This window comes from Pyxicephalus adspersus, chromosome 7 (genome assembly GCF_032062135.1).
Source record: "Pyxicephalus adspersus chromosome 7, UCB_Pads_2.0, whole genome shotgun sequence".
NCBI classification, from domain to species: Eukaryota; Metazoa; Chordata; class Amphibia; order Anura; family Pyxicephalidae; genus Pyxicephalus; species Pyxicephalus adspersus.
In genome coordinates, this window is record NC_092864.1 from 12,924,404 (window position 1) to 12,946,987 (window position 22,584).

General features: G+C 40.1%; 3 protein-coding genes across 6 annotated transcripts in view; 2 read left to right on the plus strand and 1 right to left on the minus strand.

Moving 5' to 3' along the window:
* The first annotated feature begins 434 nt into the window (after positions 1–434).
* Positions 435–6,810, plus strand: LOC140335104 (mesothelin-like protein). Its single transcript, XM_072417487.1, has 6 exons — positions 435–612; positions 1,885–2,024; positions 2,590–2,726; positions 3,623–3,717; positions 4,320–4,509; positions 5,252–6,810. The coding sequence occupies exons 2-6, from the start codon at positions 1,894–1,896 to the stop codon at positions 5,350–5,352; spliced, it is 654 nt and encodes a 217-aa protein (XP_072273588.1). The 5' UTR covers positions 435–612; positions 1,885–1,893; the 3' UTR covers positions 5,353–6,810.
* A 2,755-nt stretch (positions 6,811–9,565) lies between these two features.
* On the minus strand, positions 9,566–21,475 carry LOC140335108 (hydroxyacylglutathione hydrolase-like protein). 3 transcript variants are annotated; one of them, XM_072417496.1, is made up of 9 exons: positions 21,291–21,475; positions 19,566–19,692; positions 18,839–18,903; positions 17,224–17,341; positions 16,464–16,572; positions 15,560–15,663; positions 14,559–14,660; positions 12,703–12,782; positions 9,566–11,873 (listed from the first exon to the last, which is right to left on the minus strand). In XM_072417496.1, the coding sequence occupies exons 2-9, from the start codon at positions 19,668–19,670 to the stop codon at positions 11,705–11,707; spliced, it is 852 nt and encodes a 283-aa protein (XP_072273597.1). In that variant the 5' UTR covers positions 19,671–19,692; positions 21,291–21,475; the 3' UTR covers positions 9,566–11,704. The 3 variants fall into 3 exon arrangements, with proteins under 3 accessions (XP_072273597.1, XP_072273599.1, XP_072273600.1); XM_072417498.1 differs by lacking the exon at positions 21,291–21,475 and adding an exon at positions 21,140–21,282; XM_072417499.1 differs by lacking the exon at positions 21,291–21,475 and having other exon boundaries at positions 19,478–19,604.
* Positions 21,476–21,823: 348 nt separating this feature from the next.
* Positions 21,824–22,584, plus strand: part of LOC140335105 (hydroxyacylglutathione hydrolase, mitochondrial) — a 27,934-nt gene continuing 27,173 nt past the window's right edge. The window contains exon 1 of one of the 2 annotated variants that reach the window (XM_072417488.1): positions 21,824–22,001. In XM_072417488.1, the coding sequence (XP_072273589.1) occupies positions 21,926–22,001 (76 nt within the window). In that variant the 5' untranslated portion in view covers positions 21,824–21,925. The remainder of the gene's footprint in view (positions 22,002–22,584) is intronic. The other variant, XM_072417492.1, reaches the window with a different exon arrangement.

Below are 22,584 nucleotides of genomic sequence, written 5' to 3' on the forward strand. Positions count from 1 at the left end.
AATGAAATGCAAGCCAGCAACCAGAGTCTGATTCCCTTGGGAAGCAACCATAGTATAGTGGTATCACCCATGCCTCCTAGAAGTATCAGAAGAATGACCAGGGCCAAGACAAGCATTTTTTATTGTTTTAAATACATTTTTACTCCCTTGGTATTTGGGATGGTGGGAGACTGTGAGTAAAGCTGACAGTACCCAGTGGTGGGAAGATAGAAGTTTGGAAAGCCAGCCCAAGAGAACAAACATTTCACTTGTCACCTAATGGAAAGTCAAAGATGAAGATTCTCCTCTACAGGGGACAGCTTGATGAATTTTTGTTGGGGTGCCTAAAGCCCTATTTTAGATTGTAAATCCACTCACATTTTTACTCAACAGCTGATGTGGAAATTACCTTTCTAATATTAATTCAATCTGAAATTCTAGAAATAAGGCATACTTCATTTTGATGTTTTTTCACAGAGGTTACCTGGTGGTGTACCAAATGAGTATCTCATCCAGCTGGGCAATATAGCACGAGTGTACAGTGAGAAGGAAATCCGAAGCTGGAATATTACATCCGTGGATACATTAGCAACGCTAATCCAAAGTGCATCCTGGCAATCTAATGACTCCAAGGTAAACTGAACTCCAAAAAGTGTTAGTACATGAATTCTACTTGGTATCAGTCTCTACCAATCCCTTTAAAGAGGTCCTCAGGTAGGGACACAAGGTCCACATCCGTTATGCTGCAGCGCATAAATTGTAAAAACAAGGAGCATTTTGATAACAAGGGGGTGCAGCATTACAGGGAAATGAGCTCACAAGTCTGCTAATTTTACTTTAACTGTCCACTCAAAGGCTAGTGGAGGGACAAGACCCGTAAGGACAGAAATGTCTTCTGTCCAGGTCTTCTGTCCTGCCAGACATGGCAAAGTGGTAAAACTATTTTTATCAGAACTAAAAGTACAGAAATAAAAATGAGTTTGAAAATAATGAACATTAAACCTAGAAACATTTCAGGAAGCTAAAAATGCTTTCCTGAAGTGATGTATTTCAAAGAGGACAATACCATTTCTAGAAACAGCAAAAACAACTAAATATGTTGATTTGAGACTGATATCATGTATTTCCCCTGAAGAAGTGGATATTGATCCAAGAAATATGTTGGGAACCTGTTTTTATGTATTGATCTATTTCAGTGAAGATAAAACCATTTATGAATGACATACATCAGGGGTGCCCAACACGTCGATCAGGATCTACTGGTCGATCACAAAGGCAACGCGAGTCGATCGCGGAGCCCTGCTTTACCCCTCCTTGCTGTTTACCAGCAGCCTTGCTGTACATCTATAGGGATGCTGGGATGTCTTTCGTCAAACAACACCAGGAACTTTGCAGGCTCGTGTAACAGTGGGGAGTGGGGAGAGAGGCAGAGAGAGCGGGAGGGCATTCCAAGGGTGAGCAATGCTGGGCAGCCAAGTCAGTTCAGACTCCGGGGCAGGGTTCAGTTACTAACATACCCTTGTACAGATTAACAGTTATTTTTCTTGTGCAGCATGTCTTTCTCCTATGGCAGGTGAACTGTAGCTTTCCTGTCTCTATAGTCTTGTAGTGCAATGTCTGTGCAATGTTCTGCCATTCAATGTCCCATTAGCTTCAGTCACTTCTGTGTCGTACTCGGTACATATATAAATAAATATACGTTTTGCATTTTTATTGTTGGTGGATCATTTTGACATGGTCATTTTAAAAGTAGCTCGCAAGCCAAAAAAGGCACCCCTGATATATATATATACTACACATTTGAGAGTGGTGACAAATATCCAGCCTTCTACCCCTTTGGATCAAGACAGAATCTTTTCCTCTCTAAATTGCTGGTGGCGCTGACATGCTGAGATTTCTTTCCAGATCAATGAGATGGTTTACCGATACCTACAGCTGAACTCTCCAAATGCTACTTTCGATGGAACTCTACTCACCGTCCTGGCTCCCTACATCTGTAGCCTAAATCAGACCTTAATTCAAAACATTACTTCGGGTGCTTTAAGGTAAGGTTTGGTGCTGGTACACAGAAATAATCTTGACTCTTCCTGGTGCAAGGAATACTATTTCTCTTTGGGTTAGATGGAAAACGTGAAAGAAAAACCCAATCAAAATTCATTAAGATGTTGTTCAAATATACTATGGCCACCGGTTCCTTAAATAAGGAATCATAGTCAATGTTTTCTTGTTTGCCCACTACCGGCCAATCGGAATGCTGACTTCCTCTATCTTTATTAAAAATAATAAAATTGAAACTATTATTTATTAGTGAAATTACACACATTTAGTCCTCTTACAGTAGAACTTGGACATGGGAGGAAGGAAAGCAATAAATAGTGCTACATGCACATATACTGGCATGGAACCTGCATAAAGAAAAAGACTGCAGAAAGATAACCTCGTGATTATGATTCCTTCACTGTCCAGTTATGGGGAGGTGACCCAAGTGCCGAGCTGTCTTTCTCATAGGACTAGACAGGCATAAATACAGATTTTTACTGGAAAAACAGCTACTATATACATATTTATTTTGTTTAAAAGACTGTCTGAAGTCCTAACTTTTTTTTCCAGAAATTCTTCCCAATCACTGGAGGTTTCCACATGTAATCAAAACATCAAGAACATTCTCTTCGACAAGATGAAGTTGGGCTACTCATCAGTAAATTCCACTTCAAATGCATACTTTCAGATAATGAGTCCTGTGATCGGTAAGACAGAGTAAAGCTGGTTATGGCAATGACCAGAGTATAAATGTGATTTGACTAAATGGCTTTATATGAAAATCAGTTGGGAAGTTTCTATAAATGCTTCAGCTTTGCATGAATTCCAAGGTGGAATGCTGCCTTTCTCTGTATCAGAACCATGTTGGCCTGTATTGCCCCATTTGATTCTGAAATGAAATGAGTTTTCCTTGTTATGTAACCTAAAGCTCACTCAATCCCAGTGCAGACGAGCCTATTGTCTGATTATCCACGAGGAGCACAAATCTTTGTGCAAAAACATTTCCATTAATGAAAACAATTCCAACAAAAAGAGGCATTGTCACCTTAACCATGCAGGGCAAAGTGGCAGGATCTGTTTAAAGCTCCTCCTTTGAATACATGATATTCTCCATACCAGAACTACTCTACAACTCAAGCTTTCATTGCAGCCCATGAGAATACCCATAGTTTTTGGGTATAGGGTAACAAGTGATTTCACCACTTCCCTTCATTTCCACTTCATTTCCAACCCCAGCTGATGCTAAGGAATTTAGTGCCAGCTCCAAAGGAGGAAGATGGGCAGGAAAGAACTGGAAAAATGTTCATCAGGGGTTAAGTGAATGTATTTTACACAGACATCATCACTTGTTCACCACATGAATGTTATAAATATATATTAAGAGAAAAGGTAAAATTCTAGTATCCTATTGATTGTAGTCAATTATTAGCTCCTCAACCCCAACCCAAATTCCAGAAAGAAAGGCCAAAGAGAAGGGCTGCTGTTCATTAAGTAAGTGTAACTACTAAATAGAGAAAACTCCGCTCAGAGGTCCCAGAGAGACAGAAAAAAATGTATTATGTAATGCATATAGCTAAAGGTCTCCTCCGCTGTCTGTTTATAGGTGGTGCCAGGTTCAGCGACCTAATCAACTTTGGTAAAGGCTTTCCGGAAATGGACTTGTCAACCTTTACAACTCTAAATCCAAATGAGGTGAAGGTAAGTGCTCACAACTAAATAAACCCACATTTATTATTTTTTAATGGAATCTTTGTGCTTTGGTTTAATCTGACAGTATAATCTACCATTTCATAAAAGTACCATCTTCCTCCAATGCAGGCTGGTAGCCTCCTGAGGATTCTACACAAGTAATAATTTTGTCACACCATGAACAGGTTCCCCTTGTGCAAATATCAGGGCCCGAAGGAATGTTGTTCAGGACTTGGGCATATTGTAGAACAGTGGATAAGGGCATGCCAACACTTCACTACCAATGAACTGAAAGACTTCTGGGTTGGGAAAACGATGGAGAAGGAACAATGCTATGGGAAATAGCTGAGCAGCCATATTATGCCTTTAGCTACCTGATGAAGCTTTTATCTGATATGTTCAGATGTTGCTAGAGCATTCAAGCCCAGTTGCAGACACAGAAATAGATGGGTGGTTGGATGTAGTCAGATTGACTTCGTACTAACAACTTCTATTTACTGTTACAGCAGTTGAAAAGGATGTCTACATAGCTTATTTGTACAAAAAACATTGTCACACTTTCTACATTTTCTAATAAATAATGCTTTTTTTCTCCACAAACTTTCCTGCAGACATTAAGTGTGGAAAACATTAAGGACTTGCTGGGATCTAATGTGCTTGACATTAACACGATATCCAGCAGCAGTGTACTCCAAGTCTGGGTGGCATCGAAGACACAGATGGAGGTCAACAGTTTGGGGGTCAATGCTACAGCAGGCATAAAATCTCCTGTTCCAAATGGAGTCGTAAATATTAAACCAGGTATGAGGATGAATGAATGTATAAATGGATAGAGATAGATAGATGGATAAATATTGTTCTTTGTCCACAAAAAAGGCCATATACCAGTCACAAGTCAATCTGATTAAAGCCTACATGGGGCTAAAGACTATCTACCTTACTGGTCTTGGGAGTTTTTAAAATGTAAATGCCAATGAGACCAGTGACATATTTTATTGACACCAAAGGGAAGATTTTTGCCCTTCTATGACCATCCTACCAATGACTCATATTTACCAATATTTTGTCCTTAAATGGTGCCGACATATTCTCTTTACAAAGGTAATAGTCATGTCACTGACTGTTCCTCAGAGAAACTCACAATCTAAAGTTCCTACCATAGTCATGTACACAATCTAAGGCCAACCAAGTTCTGCAGATAGGGTAAACTCTGAACAAAATGCACAAGAAGAATTTTTTTTCTGCCAAAGGATTTGTCTTTGAGTAAAACCAGTTCCTGTATTTACTATATTTATTGAACCCAGTCAAGCACAAAAGCCAGACAGATACCATTATGTTATCATGATTGTAGACTGTAGAAGTTGCGTTCTCCTTCCACCCCTAGCTTGCTGGGCAGCCATAGACAAATGTGGTCATCTGCCAGTTTACTCTGAACTTTCCTATTATCAACATCACCCTTGCATCTACAAATGACAGTTTTATGTGGTCAGTATGCAATCCCAAGGGTCCAGTTTATTAATCATGCCTTTCTTTTTCCCCATAGTTGCTCAGACCTCTGGAGTTGGAGTTCCTCACTGCACCCTTTATCTCCTTCTGGTCTGCATCATGGCTTCTCTGCTTTACATGGACAATGATTTCCTGTAACAGTCTACCTACGGACACTTCCTTCCATGCCATCTATTTTTCTTTTTGTCAAAACTGCCACGTTAAACCAATCCATTAACATTTCAAGATAACAACAATCCCACCTGTGAAAATAAGCAGTTACCATGGGCCTATATCTAAAAAAGGGTTGGAGTGAATATTGGCATCTATTCAAGAACCATAGTGTAATACCATTACTGCATTACCTTGGCAATGCATCAAACATATGGGGAAGAGGTATTACCTACTCTTCATTGGCCATTCCTCCAAGAACTGTCTTCCTCCTTTAAGCTTTGTGTAAGGTGCACTGCCACATACCATGCTATATTGAAAGGGTTCGGTACAGACATGTCATGTTTGTAAGGTTGCATGGTACTAAACTGCAATGATAAGAATATTGGGTTAATTGATTGTATATAATTATTTGAAAAGCTGCTTCATTTAGAAGTTCTTCTATAGTAGGCATGGAAGTTCCTTAACTCAACAGTATTTAATTTCTACTCATCTGGGACACAATTACCCTGATTACAATGATTACAGGTTACTGAGCTACAGTTGCACATATACCATCATCACTACCACCCTGGTGACCGAGACGTTGGTCGTCCATGAGGGAGCCCAGGGATGGTATGAACATAAACCCGATACATAAAATTTTGCCAAAATATTTTACCATTGTGGCAACTTGAATTAAAGTCCATGAGCAAGTTTAAGGTGCAATAGCTAATAACTACCCTAAATATACTCAAATAAAAACTCAACCATATATTTAAAAAAAAAAGAAGATTGAACCTAAAAGTTCTGCAATTAAGAGTTGGCAACAGCAACTTTGCACTAAAATTAGTTTAGTACCAATAATTCCTCTCCCCCTACTTTTTTCTCTTTACACATCACAAAAACAGTATATACTTGCTCTTTTATTTGCAAACTAACAAAATAGAATTTATTAGAATTTCTTCTATGAACTGGAAAATGAAACCCTAAATTTTTGGAAAAATTGATACTGTAAAAACATTGGAAGGGTTCTCCTGATAATTATGTTTAACATGTAGAAGAATAAATCCAGCCCAATGGCAAATGTTCAAAATGTATTGCTATGATGATTGTACTGTAGAATAGCAGCAGATATCTCTACAAAGCGAAGTTTGTATCCTCTATCAGATTCCGCAAATGCTGCATGGAAGAAAAAGGTCTGCAGACACATATATAGCCCATTTCCCATTTCATGGACTTGCATCTGCACGCTCAGTTTTATCATCCAAATCCTCATATTGATGTCCCAGAGCTAAACTGCCTCATGTAATATATTATATTACACCTATGCATAACTTAGTGAATGATGAGATAATATTTTTATAATTGATTGAATGTAATTGAACAAGCATATTAATTATTCGTAAATTAATTAAAGCATATTTTCAATAAGGTCTGTCTATAGTAGCATTTATTTTTACATTGTTGTCATTTTCGTCAGTAAACTCCCCATTATGCAGCACTTGGTAGATTGGTAGATTCTGGATAAATGTAGTTTCTGGTTGCTTGAGAGTTACAATTAAAGATAGACCTAATTCTATTACCGTACCATACTATATTATTATGGATATGGGTGCACATGATGATTATTATGAAATATAGGAGCAAATTATTAGAATCATAATAAGCATGCAAGAAGAATATTATAATTATTATAACAGGAGAAGATTATTATAATAAAGTAAAGGTGCAGATTAAATAGGTGTTTATAATGAAATATTATAATAAAGAATAGGAGCAGTGACCCCCACTGGTCAGGTGCGATATGACACCTGAGACTCAGAGCAGCAGAAATGTTCCAAAGACCGCAGGGGAAGAAAAGGTGAAGCCTTACTAATCCTCACTCCTCTCCACTGAACTCCTCTCCAAGGCACATCACACTGACCCCTCAAAACATGACTAGGTGGGGAGTGAGGGGGGAATCTCTAAAGCAAACCCTTTAGGGGAAAATATTTTAAACTCAGATGTCACCTGCCGGTTGCATGAGAGTACCATATGCCTAAATTCTTGATAACAGGGAGTTTACTGTAATAGGATTTGTGTACTCATTATCAAAAACATTTTTGGTGTCCAGTGAGAGTTATAGTGGCACCTACAGCAGAATTGCACACTAGCAAAGCAAGAAAAACCTGTAGGTTATTCTAGAAGGCTATAGTAAAACAGGTTTAACAGCACAAACAAGAATGGCACCTGTCCCCTCCAATGGATTGCATAAAAAGGATTTTACAGGTAGTCCCCAGGTTAAAAACATCCATTATACGGACACCTCCTAGATATGAACGGGGCTTCTCTGCTCGCTCCTGTGCAGGACGGAGGCTTGATGGGGGCAGGAAGACAGTTTGCATGACTTGCAGAAGAAATCTTTTTCTAAACACAGCTCAGGTTGTGGGTGATTGAAGAGTGGAGCTATTCTGTAGCAACTTGTAATTTTTTAATGACCAAGACAAACTGCAGTTGTTTCTTTTTGCATATCAAAGCACAGCTTGCTTCAGAAGTTAATGAATGCCTAGGCTCCATAAAGATTTTTTTTGCTTTGTGTTTAACTCTCAGTGAGGATTTTATACAGTAACTGACACCACGATGCCTAATATGTTGAGACTAACATCTGTCCTAACTGCATTAAAATAATGTACCTGTTCCGACTTACATACAAATTCAACTTAAGATCAAACCTACAGTCCCTATCTTGTATGTAACCCGGGGACTACCTGTTTGTTTAGGATTTTTAGTACATCAAAACCCTCTTAACCAAAAAATGTCAACACTTTCCCTTCCAACTAACCTCCTTGTATGTACATCGCAGAATATCATAGGTACATTTTAAACTGACACATACATATCAAAGGAAACTTTATTATGGATAGCATGCCTGTAATGTGACTTTTTGCTTGATGTTCACATCAAACATTATTAGGAATATTTATAAAGCAGTGAACATGACTTCAACCAAATATTCACTGGGGTGAATTGTCATTTAGAAAAAAACATGCCCCACAAAGATCCCCCTGCACAGAGTATTTAGCGAATGTCAGATTATCTGATTGATAATTATGCCAATAGGGGTCATTAATAATGAAGAGCATGTACCATATCTGCAAGACACCCCACAGCGTTATTCACAGCAGCCCATGTTGTGTCGAGCGTTCTCTGCATTAAGCTGTATAGAACAGTCACCGATAGGAAGAGAGCTCTGTCACATGATGGACAGAACAAGGAGAAGAGTTCAAACATTTATTAAAATTGTTATTGCATTTTGTATAAACAAAATTCTCTCCAGTGAATTTGATAATATCCCAATTATCAGCTGAAAGATTGCCAACTTTTAATAGGATCTTCATAGCAGATTGCTACTTTTAGTATTTAGATCACCAGATTTATCAAGCACCAAACAGCCCAGCTGCCACTTTTTAGCTCCCCATATAACATTAGACACTTTATCAGTGACGAATGCCATAGGATACGTCGGAGGTGTTTGAAAGTGATGATCAGGACACCAGAGAACAATGTGTGGTCTCTTTATAGACACATAGCAGTGTTCTCCCTAGACCCTTTTGGCAGGACGCACCACCCTGGACTTTACCCGACTGTTTTTGTGTGGTTACTGAAGTGGTTTACAGGGGGCACCACCCACCTACAATTTCTTCCCACCCAGCTTGAAAAAAAATTCTGGTTTGAACACTGGACTACATTGGAGATCAAATTTTTATTACCCTTATCTGTACCCATTGGGGACACCTCACTGTGGTCACCAGAATGGGGAATAGAGGCAGCCTACCAAGTGTCACTGAAATTGCTAGGACATGTAAATCTCCAGCAGATGTCTAAGCTGGTCATACATAAACATATTTTAATTGATTATTTTATTCCACAGACTTAATAAATTCAAATGTTGTGCATCAGTTGCCTAAAATACCACACACTGGCAATAGATAACAGTACAGTCAGTTAAGTATCAGTTGTTTGCAATCTGACAAATCAATCACTATATTTTCACTTGATCACTTTCTGGTAATGAAGATAAGTATGTTGGATCAATCAACCCAAAAGCCCATCCACTAAATGGATGCTGATCAATGGAAATTTTCAGACCCAACTGATCAAGGTTCTTTCAGTTTTGCAATCGATATTGATAGCTTTTGGTCAAACTAATTCATGGATAAAGGAAATGGAAAACGGCCAATTTAATGAAATGCCATTTTAATGTACAGCTCTTTAAAATGTAACAACCAATCAATGTATAGCCAGCTTTAAAATCTATTAGTCAATCGTTACCAAATCACCCACCCCCCCTTCCAAAAAAAAGTGCAAAATTATTACCGATCCATACTAAAGTCCACAAATGCAGGTCACCAGCAAGCCTAAGAACAAAAACACGGCTGACAAACTTTCGAAAATATCGGTACACCTAATAAAGCAGATCCTTGTTTCGGCAAAGAATAGCAGATCTGCTTCCCTTTCATGCAATTACTCTCCTCCGGGTCCAAGGTCAGCTTTTTGGGTGTTTTTTTATTTAGGTATATGTTACAGTTAAAGATCGTTCCCCTTTTTCGAGAAAATCATGCATCAATTCCAATGAAGATCCCCTTAGGAATTCCCTATTGAACTTTAAGGATCCGTCATCTCCTGGACTACTTGTAAGCAGTACTAAATCTCTGCTGACTAGTCTAGGCTCTCCTTCTTTTGTACGCCTCTGATTTCCACTCAACAATACTGAGGGATCTTCAATTAGATCTTCCTAAACATGAGTCATATGCATTTGGCTTCAAGGATTTGTTTGATAGCACATATACCGCTAAATGCAAATACAAGAAATGATTTACCTGTGAAAAGACTTTCAGGGCCCATTTGTTTCCTTAGCGTGTGTCAATGCATGTGGGTCACGTTCATTACAATGAATGCATTGCCAATGCATCCCAACACAAGACTATGGTATGTTGGCACGTGTTGTAATGTGCTACAATATGGGTATGTAACCTTAGTCCGTTGGGATGCCATTCATAATGAATGGTAACACAGTGTGACAATCCCTATGCTGCAGATAAAATGGGCCCATAAAGTGAAGCACTTGTCATCCACTACAGAGGGTTGTTAGATTGCAAGAGAGCAATACAATAGGTTTAGCTTGAAAGCCCCTGCTAACCTCCAGTATGATTTTGTTTTTCTCAATCTCTGATGACTAATCCAGGTACACCGTCTAAGTCAGGGTTGTCCAACTTTGGCCCACGGGCCAAATCTGGCTCACAACGTCCTTTTTTTGGCCCCCAAGGGAATCCCAAAAAAGAATTGCAGCTGGCCCGCCACTGCATTGAAATAGCACCGCTACTACAAAAAAAAAGTAAATGTATTTGTTAGATAAGGAGATATGTATTATATATTACCCTCAATCTATCAATATGTAAATGCAACCACTCATGTGATTCCTATAGAAAGCACAGCAAGGTTGTTGACTTTCACTACAACAAAGTCAACAACACAGCACCAGCTTACTGACTGCACAGGATTAGAACAGCAGCACCCCGTTGAGGCTTGTCAAGATGTTCTGAATTTGCATACAGTAGAATCTAATTGAATCCTAGTGCTGTCCTGCTCTGCTGCTGTACAGGTGTAAGGAAAGCTGATAAGACAATTAGGTAACTTGTACTAACTAAATTTAGGAATAAATGCAATGATTACCTTTAATGTTTATGTAAATTGATGATTTTGTATGGTTGCCTGAAGTCCAACTTGAAGAACATTTCTTTATGGAATCCTATTACCCTCCATTACCAATTCTGTCTTTGCCGGACAGCTTAAAAGTAAAGCTGCCCATTTTACTAAAGATGACGTCAAACGTGAATGTGTTTTGATCTTGTGTTCGATCCTTTGGACAAGCCATTGTCAGAATATTATATTATTAGCATGAACTGCCCTTACAAATAATGGTCAATGAAGAGCAAAGAGGAAGGGGGTCAGGGGAAGGCATCAAAGTTTTCTAAGCTGGGAAGTAACAACTTTGCCACACATTGCACAATTCGCCACACATGAGATAGGTGTCACCCTATCCAGCTAAAGACAGCCACACTAGCCAATTATCATCATTTCATGTCTATGGTTTCCCCTGGATTAAAGGTAAATGGTCTGGATCTGGCGAGATTAGCGTTACAATTTTTCCAGGATAGCATTAGCAGTAAACAGTCATGTGGCCTAGTGTTGTTATTTAGGCTAATGATATGTATGTAGCATTTTCGCACCAATTTTCTAGAGTATAGACTGTATGGCTATGTAGAGGTTCAGCTTTGTTAAGATGCAGACTTTCATTTCCACCTTTAACCTGTTCTAGTTACTTTTGCTCAGGCAGTGATTGGTTGAGAAGACCCAACTGATAGGCAAGCAGTGCTGGGATTGGCAATCGGTCTTTTGGCTTTTTGAAATCATCCTTCTCTTTCCGCAACACCCTCATTACTTCCACGGGATCCGTCTTCCCTGTGAATTTCTGTACAGCCTCCTCCCTTTAATAGGAATTAAAAAGTATGTCAGGTTATACATTTGTGAGTTATATAAATTAATGCACGAACGGGTGGCAGATGTCGTGTCACAAGACCTTGCAAACATATCTGAAGCAATACACAAATATATATATATATATATATATATATATATATAAAATAAAAAAATTATTAATGAGTAGGTATCATTAATATGGGGAATGGCTTTCATTTAAGACTCTTTTGAAATCAGTAAGAATTCACTGGCAGAAGCAGTTGAGCTCCAGTTGACCTTTTTCAAGCTGGTTTCACATTCTATACATTTGTATTGAAAGGCAAAAGTTTGTCACACAGGCCACTAACCATACTGAAACATCCATTTGCTCAGGGTTATTGAGCATTGAAGACTAAGGACCTGTGGGTGCAGGAAGTCATAGATGCCACACTTACAATGATGCAGATACCACCACTGACCTCATCAAGTTTATGATTTCCTGCATCAATAATTCCTGCCCAACCCCATAGAAGTAAAAAGAAAGGACCCATGTGATGGTTCGGAAAACATATGGAAAAGTAAAGATTTTAGGAAGAAATAATGCTGGACTGCTGGCAATGTTGGGACAGGGTCCTGGAGCACCTATGGAACCTTTCAAAATTTCAGCACCATTGGTTTGCACCCCAACCTTCTACTAAAACACACAAGGCAGCCATACTTTTGGCTACTGCCCTGATTTCTGGTGACTGAATGTCTAGGTGCTGCTTTTTCTATGGAGTTTTCTAATACTAAATGTTGAACATTATTAAATCTGTTTCAGTAACAACTAAATTATTTCATTTTCACAGAGCAACTCACCTTACTCTCATAAATGGGTTATACAGGAACTCTTCCTCCAGACTTGAAGGGACAGTGGGAATGTCATCTTCATCTCGAGCCTGGAAAAAAAAAAACTTTAATTTAGTATCAGTGATTTAAAGTGTAAATATATCAAAAAATTGTGCAAGGGATTAAAGGAAGTGACAGTTTTTTTGTAGTAAGGAATGTGTTAAAGTGCAAAAAGCAGATTCAAAATTTATATATACTCTTAAAATGTCATAGAATCCAAAACGCTCCAGGGGTTAAAAGAACCCTTTCTTTTTTGCTTGGTAGAAAAAAAAAGTCTGTACTGGATGAATAACATTGAAGAGATCCGAAGTGATAAATAAGACCATCACTCCAGATGCAGGTTAAGTGCTTCCCAAGGATAATGATTTCCTGTACACTGCTCAAGACCTGTCAGAGATACATACTTTAGGATCCAGCACCTTAGCCCTCTCTTCTACTTCCTGATGTTTTTTTGTGCCTCCCTTTGGACAGATGCTTCCTCACTTCCTATCCTAATGACAGTTGTCAGTAAAACAGAAAGGGAAAATCCTGAAAATGCCAATAGTTAGTCATACCTTAATTTGACATTGGTCATACAGAGTTTCTCTGGCTGCTCCTTCTGTGCATGATCTCAGGCGCTTTCTCTGTGCCAGGCTGTGCTATGCTTTATGTTTCTTCCAGCAATCCAGAAGTTTTGCTTACATAATGAAGACTGGTCACTGCTGATCTCTTGTCTTGTGTAGATTGACTGGTCTTATATCTGCCCTTTTCTTTAGTTTTTGCAGGTAGTATTGGTATGCTGGGTCTCTTAGGCCCCTTGCACAATCTACAGTCAATCTGGTCATTTTTGCAAAAGGTATATTGTGCATTTAAAAGTGGATTACCCTCGATGGTTATTTAACAGGATGTTTAAATAAATTTTTTGTGGTTGGAGTTTTATTTTAGAAAGGAAGTACAACTCTGAAACTAGGTCTACCCCTTTCCTACTTTAAACCTCGACTGGAATTCCCAGATCTCAAATGACTCACTTGACCCAAACTCTATGCAAGAACACAATCAATAGCCTTCTCATTGGGCTACTCAGAACATAACACCAATGCTGCCCTCCCTTAGTTCTCCTTCCTGCAAACCCATCCAAGTATCTCACACACCAGCTTGTTAAAACATTTACTACATGCCTAATTTATGCAGCTGTTGTGTGGCAACTCAGCAAAAAGGCAGATGTTAAATAACTACTTTTAAAAGTGTACATACATATGCAAAATTATGCTTTTGTATACAATTATGATACTTATATACCATGCAAATAGCACAGAATAAAGATTATTAGAAGGAAAAATACCTAAAAATGATTTGTTTTTCTCTCAGTCAATTTTTAATATTTATTCTACATCACAGCACAGCCATACCTGAAAGGGCCAAAGACTTAACCTAATTTTTATTAGCTGCAATACACCTACAGGTCTTCTGTTCTCCTTCAGCCAGCAATAGGACAGTGAAGGGAAGTAGTAGATCAATGAGCTGATCTATCAACCTGCCCCCTCTTTCTGTATGCATGTTTCTTGTAATGAAATGAACATTAAGCCAAGGAAATAATCCTTTATGTTCCTAGACCCCATTGTGCATTCTGTTAAAAGAAGGTTCTTTTAACAGATGGCTTTTGGTTTCTTTTGGCCCGCCTCATACAAACCTGTAGATTTCACTTTCTCTGTATTAAACCCATGAACTTGTTGTCACATATCTGAACACAGCAACATCTTAGAGAAATACTTGGTGATAACATGGTCACTCTATACATCAAAGGGTCCATATTTGCCCATCGGTCACATGAGAAAAGTAATACCCACCTTGGCCCAGGCCAGCTTCTCCTTCACATGCTCATTGTCTGGTTCAACTTTTAGTGCAAACTTCAGGTTCCTCACAGTGTATTCATGGCCACAGAACACTTTCTGCAGAAGAAAAACAGCTATACATGACCAACAAAGATTTCCAGTAACATTTCAACTATTACAAGCTTTTATTTTATGTCATTTAAAATCATGAAGCCAAAAACAATGCAAAGGTAATAAATTTAATACAATAAAAAAATAAATTTATAAAAACTGAAAACATACGCAAAATGAGAATGTTTCCTGAGAGCCCAAACCCAGCAAGGTTTACTCACCCATAAGCCCCATTCCATTACAGGTATGTTAGCACATGTGAACCCTCCCAAATGCCAATTCTCAGCGAAAAGGGCACCACCACCTGGTAATCTCATCAGAATCCGACATAGTAGATTATTTAGAAGGCACTAGAATCCTGTTATGGATTGGCACTGTAATGATTACTATATTTATAAAGTGACAATCATTCTGACTTTATATGGGCCCCATGCTGGAAAGTCAATGGGCCGAGAACCTCACTGTGCCTTAAACAAGTGGCAAACATTCACTCAATTTAAATGAATGGGACGTTTGATTGATGTATTGCAGTATTACAGTACCTACAGTGTTCAACCTAGAAAGTTTCTTTAAGCTGGGTGGGAAGAAGCTGTAGGTGGGTGGTGGCTCCTGTATTATGACCCAACGCTTTAGTAACCACCCAAAAACCGGTGGTTACTGAAAAGTTCCGGGTGGGGTGCCCTGCTAAAAGGGCCGGGGAGAACACTGACCTCTATTCTCTACTTATAAAAGCCAAAAATCCAGGGAACAAAAACCTTTCCCACTTTTTTTTAAATATGGTGAGATCATGTTTAAAAAATTGATATTTCTCCTATATAAAACAGACTATTATAAGCTCTGAATGCTCCAAATTGTGCAGGTTAAGAGTTCTAATGAACAAGTATTAGAAGGAAATGTTAGCGTACCGTGTCAGGAGGCAAAGAGCTGAGCGTTTCCAGCAAATTTTTGTACATTTGCTCGGCCGTCCCTTCAAAGAACTGCCCGCAGCCTCCGACAAACAGGGCGTCACCTGGGAAAAACATCAGGGAAGACAATATATATATAATAATTATGTGAAATTCCTTCCCACCTAGTGGGCAGCTGGAAATTAAATGCTCCATCACCATGGCCCAGAGACAACAAGGTGTTTAGAACCAGCTAGGAAGCTCCCTAAAGATGTGAGACCACTCCTGTCTAAGATTAAAGTTAATGAAGACTGAAGAGGAGCGACTATCATGGGAGAACCTGGGTGATTCAAAAAAACAAAAATGGATCTGATCCAGAATGGAAAAGATTTTCCAATTAGTAGCAAACAATTTATTTAAATAAATCCATTCCAGGTTTGTTGGATCATCCAGATTCTCCAATGATAGTCTATCTTCTGCAGTCTTGGAAAGCTTTAATAAATCAGAGCCTATGTGTAAAAATGTAGTAGTTCCACTTAGGAACAAAGGACCATGTAACTTTGGGCCAATCATCAAGCGCCAGTACCAGTCACATCTCCTGGCGATTTAGGAAATTATGTAAGCTGCCATTGCTAAACTCATCAAAAATTGCAAATTGACTATATTTTAGATGGATCAAGCCTTTAATACTTTAAACTGTTCAATGTGAAGTATGCAATTCAAGTTGGACTTTTCTCTGACTGTATGCTTGCTACTAATCTGCGACTAGAAATTCAGCATTTCTGAAGAAGTCAGCAGTGGCAGCCTCTGTATTCGTCCTAAGAGATGTACGGGGCTATAGTTGGAGAGATTGGTGAGTGGCCAATAGCAGAATTTGAAAATGAAGGTTATGAAGCATGAAACATATTTAAGAAATGAAGGTTACCTGAGAATAGTGCAGGAGCATCACAGCAGCCATCTTCCCACATATAGAAGCACATATGGCCGGTAGTGTGGCATGGGGTGAAGAGGCATCTGACATTTATACCTCCAAACTGTAAAGACAAATATCTGCAATCATGTGAAGGATGCTGGTAGGAAATGTCATGACACGTGTAGACGGCTTTATGCAAGCTATACATTATGCAATGCTGTAAATAAATTAGGTGACCATTTTTCAATAAAAACATTGAACCAAGTAAAAATCTATAAAAAACTAGTCATTCATGATTGATTGTGATCAAATGGATTATTCGGGATTTGTTAAAAGCTATTATTTTATTTGAGCAAGCAAAAGGCTCAACCTAATCTAGCTCAAGAAACCCCCAGCAAACTCTGGAGGAGCCCTTGAGTATAGAGTATTTCTAGTGGTGTGGATTGATGCTCGGGTGCTATGGCACCCACTATAACTTCTTTCTTAAAAGAGAATACAAAGTAGAAATGTTTTATCCTAGAGGACAAACAGAGACCACTTTGTGTGGTGTGGGTATAAGACCAATAGTCACCTCCACTTTTATACTGCAGTAGAACCTATTCCCACCCAGAACCCAGAGTCAGAGCCACTGAACTTTACACCAGTGGTTGCCAACCTTTTGGACCTCATGAACCATTAAGTAGGTTTGCTACGAATTGTCACGTTTAAAGTGAGTACTGTATTGCAGGACTCTACAATATTACAAAGCAACATATAATTCTAAAAGTGTTACCTTTAGCACCTGGTTGTGAACAACTTTGTGAGTAAGACCTCCTATCCGGTCATCAGCACCATACACAGGCAAGTCAGGGAATCGCTGCACGAGGTCTGCATTCCCCCGGGAATGGTCACTGGAAATAAGAAATATGGCAGTTCAGTTAGACAGAGGTTCATTCCTACAAGTTTCTGGTAGTATTGGGCATAACTAGAGAGGGTGAAACAACTCTGGGGCCCATGGAGTAGGTACTCTCCATCTCCCAACTGACATATAAAATGGTAAAACAACTTTTCTAACACTTTCAAAATAGGAGGAACCCAGAGGAACAGTTTAAAGAAACTTCAGATATAGGGGAACACTTGTTTAAAAATTCATTGGTGGTCAATAAAAGAAGCATCCCTAGCATTGGTGGGAAGAATGCCTCTCTTACATTGGGGGACCAAAATGCCACCTGTACAGAAAAGTTCATTGGGGGCGACATGGACAGCACGGTGGCTCAGAGGAAGCCCTCTTGCCTTTGCAGCGCTAGGTTCGAATCTCCTCTAGGACACTATCTGCATGGAGTTTAGAGGTTCCCCCCGTGTCTGCATAGGTTTCCTCCGGGTACTCTGGCGGTTTCCTCCCACATCCCAAAAACATTAGTTAGTGTCATGACTATGGACTTTGTACAGCGCTGCGTAATATGATGGCGCTATATAAATATTGTGTGATAATAATAATCATGTTGCTGGCTTTGCCTAATGGTGTTCCTTTGCACGCACCATTGGCAGCTGTATTCTTGCATTAGAATCAAATTCAAGCTCCTGTGCTTTGCCTTCAAATCCCTCCACAGTTATTGTCCCACTTACCTTTCTGACCTGGTAGAAAAATACTCCCCAGCCGCTCCCTTTACTCCTCCAATGACCTACTAATGACATCCTCACTCATAACCTCATCACACGCGTGGATGCAAGACTTCTCTAGAGCTGCCCCGACTCTCTGGAATGGTCTTCCTTGTCCTATTCAGCTTGCTCCTACTTTCTGCTTTTTTAAAAGAGCACTCAGACCCCATTTATTCAAACTTGCCTACCCGTCTTCTTCTGTCTTTTGAAACCATCACTATTTCCCACCACTACATATCTCCCCTCCTATTGTGTGTGAAATTCCCCCACCTCCTAGATTGTAAGCTCTTCGGGGCAGGGTCCTCTCCTCCTGTATCACTGTCTGTATTAGTCTGTCATTTGCAATCCCTATTTAATGTTACAGCGCTGCGTAATATGTTGGCGCTATATAAATCCTGTTTATTATTAATAATATTAATAATAATAATAATAATAATAATAATAATAGTTATTATCCAGTATTCACAATCTAATGTCCCTACCATAGTCATATGTCATTTCCACAGTCTAAGGTCAATTAAGGGGGGAAGCTAATTACCTAGCAGTATGTTTTTGGGATGTGAGAGGAAACAAGTGCCTAGATGAAGCCCATGCAAACACAGGGAATATACAAATCCCATGTGTTCTCACCAGGGTCCACACCTAGGTAACATCAGTTTGGGGTGGGCTGACCCCAATAGACTGTTTTCAAATGAAGAAAGAAGAAGCTAGATTATGTATTAATTCAGAGAGCTCAGGTTTATACTCACAGGTGGTGGTGTGTGGTCAGTATGGCTTTCAGGTTGGCATCTTCTTTACGCACAATGTCCAGCAGCTAAAACAGGAAAATTGTAAAGTCATAGTTTGCCCTTTACCAGAGGTATTTTATCCAAAATCTCTACTAACTAGCAAGGTCACATGAAAAAAAAAGGACAAATATTTAAGATTATTCACCATAATCCAAGGTTGGGGATTACTTGTTCTTAGACTATTCACCTGTATCTGTTCTAAAACCAACAAATCAAGATGTAAAGTTCCCAAGCCTAAAAGAAATGATTGGCATGGCTCCAGCCACTGTCCTAGAAGAAGGAATAAGCCCCATTAGTATTGGCATCTTTGATGGAATGGAACTACAGATGCCTTCTGTTTTAGGATAACTTCATGGTTTTTCTCACTTTTTATTATTAACTAGTTTTTACATAGCACTGACATATTACGTAGCGCTGTAACAAGTCTATAGTCTTCACTAGCTGTCCACTTTAAACTGGAGTACCCGGAGGAAACCCACACAACACAGGGAGAACCTGCAAACTCCATGCAGATAGTGTTCTGGCTGATATTCGAACCTGGGACCTAGCGCTGCAAAGGCCGGAATGCTAACCACTGAGCCACTGTGCTGCCCAACTCACCATAAGTCCGGTTGTATACAGAAGTACAAAGCATTATAAAACCTGTAAAGCACATAAGATTGGGATAGCTTTATTTCGTCTTAATGACCTTTTTGGAAACCGAAGCGTCAACTGCAATGGCATCTTTGGTATGTTCTTCTATAATGAGGTACATGTAATTGTCGTCCAGGACTGAGATGACCTTCACCTTCATGGTCCATCAACTTCCTCAATCACTGGAAAATAAAGAAGAATCTTTTACTGACAGGACCTCTTTATTTCTTCATAGAAAAACCTGCCAGCTTTCTAAGAATGACGTACACCCCTTGGGTGAAAAGAAGTGGTCTCTCTGCAGCAGTCCAACATACCAAGAGCAAAGAGCATGAGCACTGCTTAACTGGAGAGCTATAGGTCTGATTAAGCAGTAGGTGTGCAGGATTTCTGCATAGAGACCACTGATTCTATACACTGCTCAAGGGTGCTTCCCTGCAGCATGCAATTCGAGCTGTGGCTGCTCTCTATAGAAATCCTGTAAATGTTTGTTTTGATACACCTGGAATAAATTTAACAGATTTAATCACAACGTTTAATGGAGTTTCATGGATCCCAACTGAAAATATTTAATGGCAAAAAAGAAAACAATTATACTGAACATTGAACGTCTTCTGTTTTGAAGAATCTGGAATATAGATAAAATATTTAATTTGATGGGTAATGTAAGCGGCATTTATTCCACCGACACCCAATGGATCAGTTTTACCAGGTGTTCCCTGAGACCTGCAGGGATCTCCCAGGCCTCTTTTAGCGGGGCGCACCACCCAGCACTTTTCAGTGACCACCCAGCTGATGGGTCACAATACAGGGGCTGCCACCTGCCTATGACTTCTTCACACCCAAAAATTCTGGACCTGGAATTCTGGGGTAAAAAAAAGCTTAGGAAAAGGCTGCGTTAGACCCTCAATATCTATGTGCTGTCTATGACCCCATTTTGAGGAATCTCTCAATTTATCCTGATGGTTGCTGCTATCCGAGACACCAACTGTGGACGAAGTCTTAACTCTTCTCTCATCATCTCCGTCTACTACATGTCCACTTGACCCAATCCCTTCTGATCTACTCCGTGCCCATTCCTCCACCCTGGCCCCTGCCCTAACCGAACTATTCAATCTCTCCCTTTACGGAAATAACTGGAAACAATGATTTCCTAATAAGAGGTCTTTGGAATTTTGGTTAATGATGTTGTTTTCTTTGTTATCCTCCCTGGCTTGGCTATAGGGTTACAAAGATATTAGAAAACATTTTATTTTCCCCCCTAGGAAGATCATTTCCCCAATGCGAGAACCCTTGCTGGTCTTGGATCTATCTTCTCCACCATATCAGTGAATGCTGCCATAATACACAATAAAAAGAAAGGTTAGAATCTCTCACATTGGTTTAATCACTATTTAAGCTTCCTATCCAAGGGATATCAACTTCCTGTCTCTTATTTTGGTGTCATAGGGACAGGAAGTAAGGAAAAATTACCCAAATGGAGGTCACAGCCAGAAACAAAAACACAACTTAGATGTTGGTAAATGTAAATGAGTTTTTCAGCTATAGTTATGAACCAAGGGTGTTTTTAAAGCCACCAAGCCCAGTATGAAGCCAAAATGCCCCTGAACAGCAATAGGCCTGGAGCATCACCTGTCACCACGTCACCCACGGTCACCACCTGTCACGTGACGTCGCCCACGGTCACCACCTGTCACGTGACGTCACCCACGGTCATCACCTATCACGTGACGTCACCTATTCTCCCTACCCCCACCCCTCAGGAGACTGCAGCCGAGAATACCGTCTAGGGAGTCAGCCAGGGGACTCTCCTCCGCCTGCAGGGTTATCTACCGGCCTATGTAATGGCCGTCACAGGCTTCGAACTCCTAGTTCAGAATTATATAGTGAGACGAAAATGTCAGTTTGACAGATCATGGTGGGAACGTTTTGATTGGAGCATGGAGAACCCACCTGGCTCGCTGATTGGCTATACCAGCCCAACCTCTTTTACGTCACGTACTAACCCTTGTTTTAAGATGCCTCCATCTTTAATGAGGTCAATTTTTTTTCCAATGTAATTTGAGTTTTTAATAACAGATTTACTGTAAGGTAGGATTTTTTATTGTAAAATAATATATTGACCAAAACGTGTCGAAATTTTACGGTCACTTCATAGATGGGAATTTTCCCTTGTCAAATATGGCTGCGAAGGTTTCATAAAATGTTGGAACTGATTGGCCGTCGTGTAAGGGAGCTGCCCGGGGATTGGTCAGTGTTCTTGGTTCGTCAAGGGCGTTCCTTGCGTAGCTTTGGTTGGCAGCGTTCCGTGTCTGGCTGACTTTCGCGGTGAACGCTGATTGGTTGGCTGTCAGCAGGTATTGAGGGCTGTCAGTGCAGAGCCCTCCTCCGCTGCAGCGTGCAGCCGGCCCCCTCAGGATGATGCTGTTTGGGTGCAGTAGGAGGCTGTGGTGCGCACTGTCCTTCCTGGGAGCTGCGGCTGGCTGCAGAGTCGGTATGTGTGGCCCTACAGGGCATGTGGCCCCAGCCTGATCCATGGGGTCTGTGTATGGGTGTCAGATGTGTGCTGGGGTGTGCAGGGCTTCCTTCTACACACAGCTGCTGCACACTTACACAACTCACACCAACCTGAAAGTTGCATCATGTATTGTAGGTGCAGCTCTATCACTTCCATCAGGAAACACTGGGGGGTGACATGCTAAGATAGGGGGGTGACATGCCATGTCTTTGCCTAATACCAGCTTGTATGTTCACAAGGCTGCCAGAAATCCACACATTGTCCAAAGAGATTCCAGTCCACAAAACCAGTCAAAAGTTTTTCCTTATTAGTGAAGTGCCCCCCTTAAGTGGGTAGTAAAGTGCCCTTTACATTGGTGGTGATTGTAGAACGCCTGCCTTACATTGATGATCAGTAGCAAAGTGCCCCTCGTACATTGGGGCGGTCGGGAAAGAAGTGTCTTCCTTGTATTGGTGGTCGGGGAAGAAGTGTCTTCCTTGTATTGGTGGTCGGGGAAGAAGAAGTGTCTTCCTTGTATTGGTGGTCGGGGAAGAAGAAGTGTCTTCCTTGTATTGGTGGT

What these genes read in the sequence shown, in the direction of transcription:
- LOC140335108 (XM_072417496.1), bottom strand. Translation starts at nt 19,670, where the DNA reads ATGAAGGTGAAGGTCATCTCAGTCCTGGACGACAATTACATGTACCTC. An exon ending in TGCTCCTGCACTATTCTCAG is followed by an intron (nt 15,664 to 16,463) that starts GTAACCTTCATT and finishes TGTTTTTCCCAG; the next exon opens with GTGACGCCCTGTTTGTCGGA. An exon ending in AACCCATTTATGAGAGTAAG is followed by an intron (nt 11,874 to 12,702) that starts GTGAGTTGCTCT and finishes TTCCTATTAAAG; the next exon opens with GGAGGAGGCTGTACAGAAAT.
- LOC140335104 (XM_072417487.1), top strand. Translation starts at nt 1,894, where the DNA reads ATGGTTTACCGATACCTACAGCTGAACTCTCCAAATGCTACTTTCGAT. An exon ending in TAAATCCAAATGAGGTGAAG is followed by an intron (nt 3,718 to 4,319) that starts GTAAGTGCTCAC and finishes ACTTTCCTGCAG; the next exon opens with ACATTAAGTGTGGAAAACAT. An exon ending in AGTCGTAAATATTAAACCAG is followed by an intron (nt 4,510 to 5,251) that starts GTATGAGGATGA and finishes TTTTCCCCATAG; the next exon opens with TTGCTCAGACCTCTGGAGTT.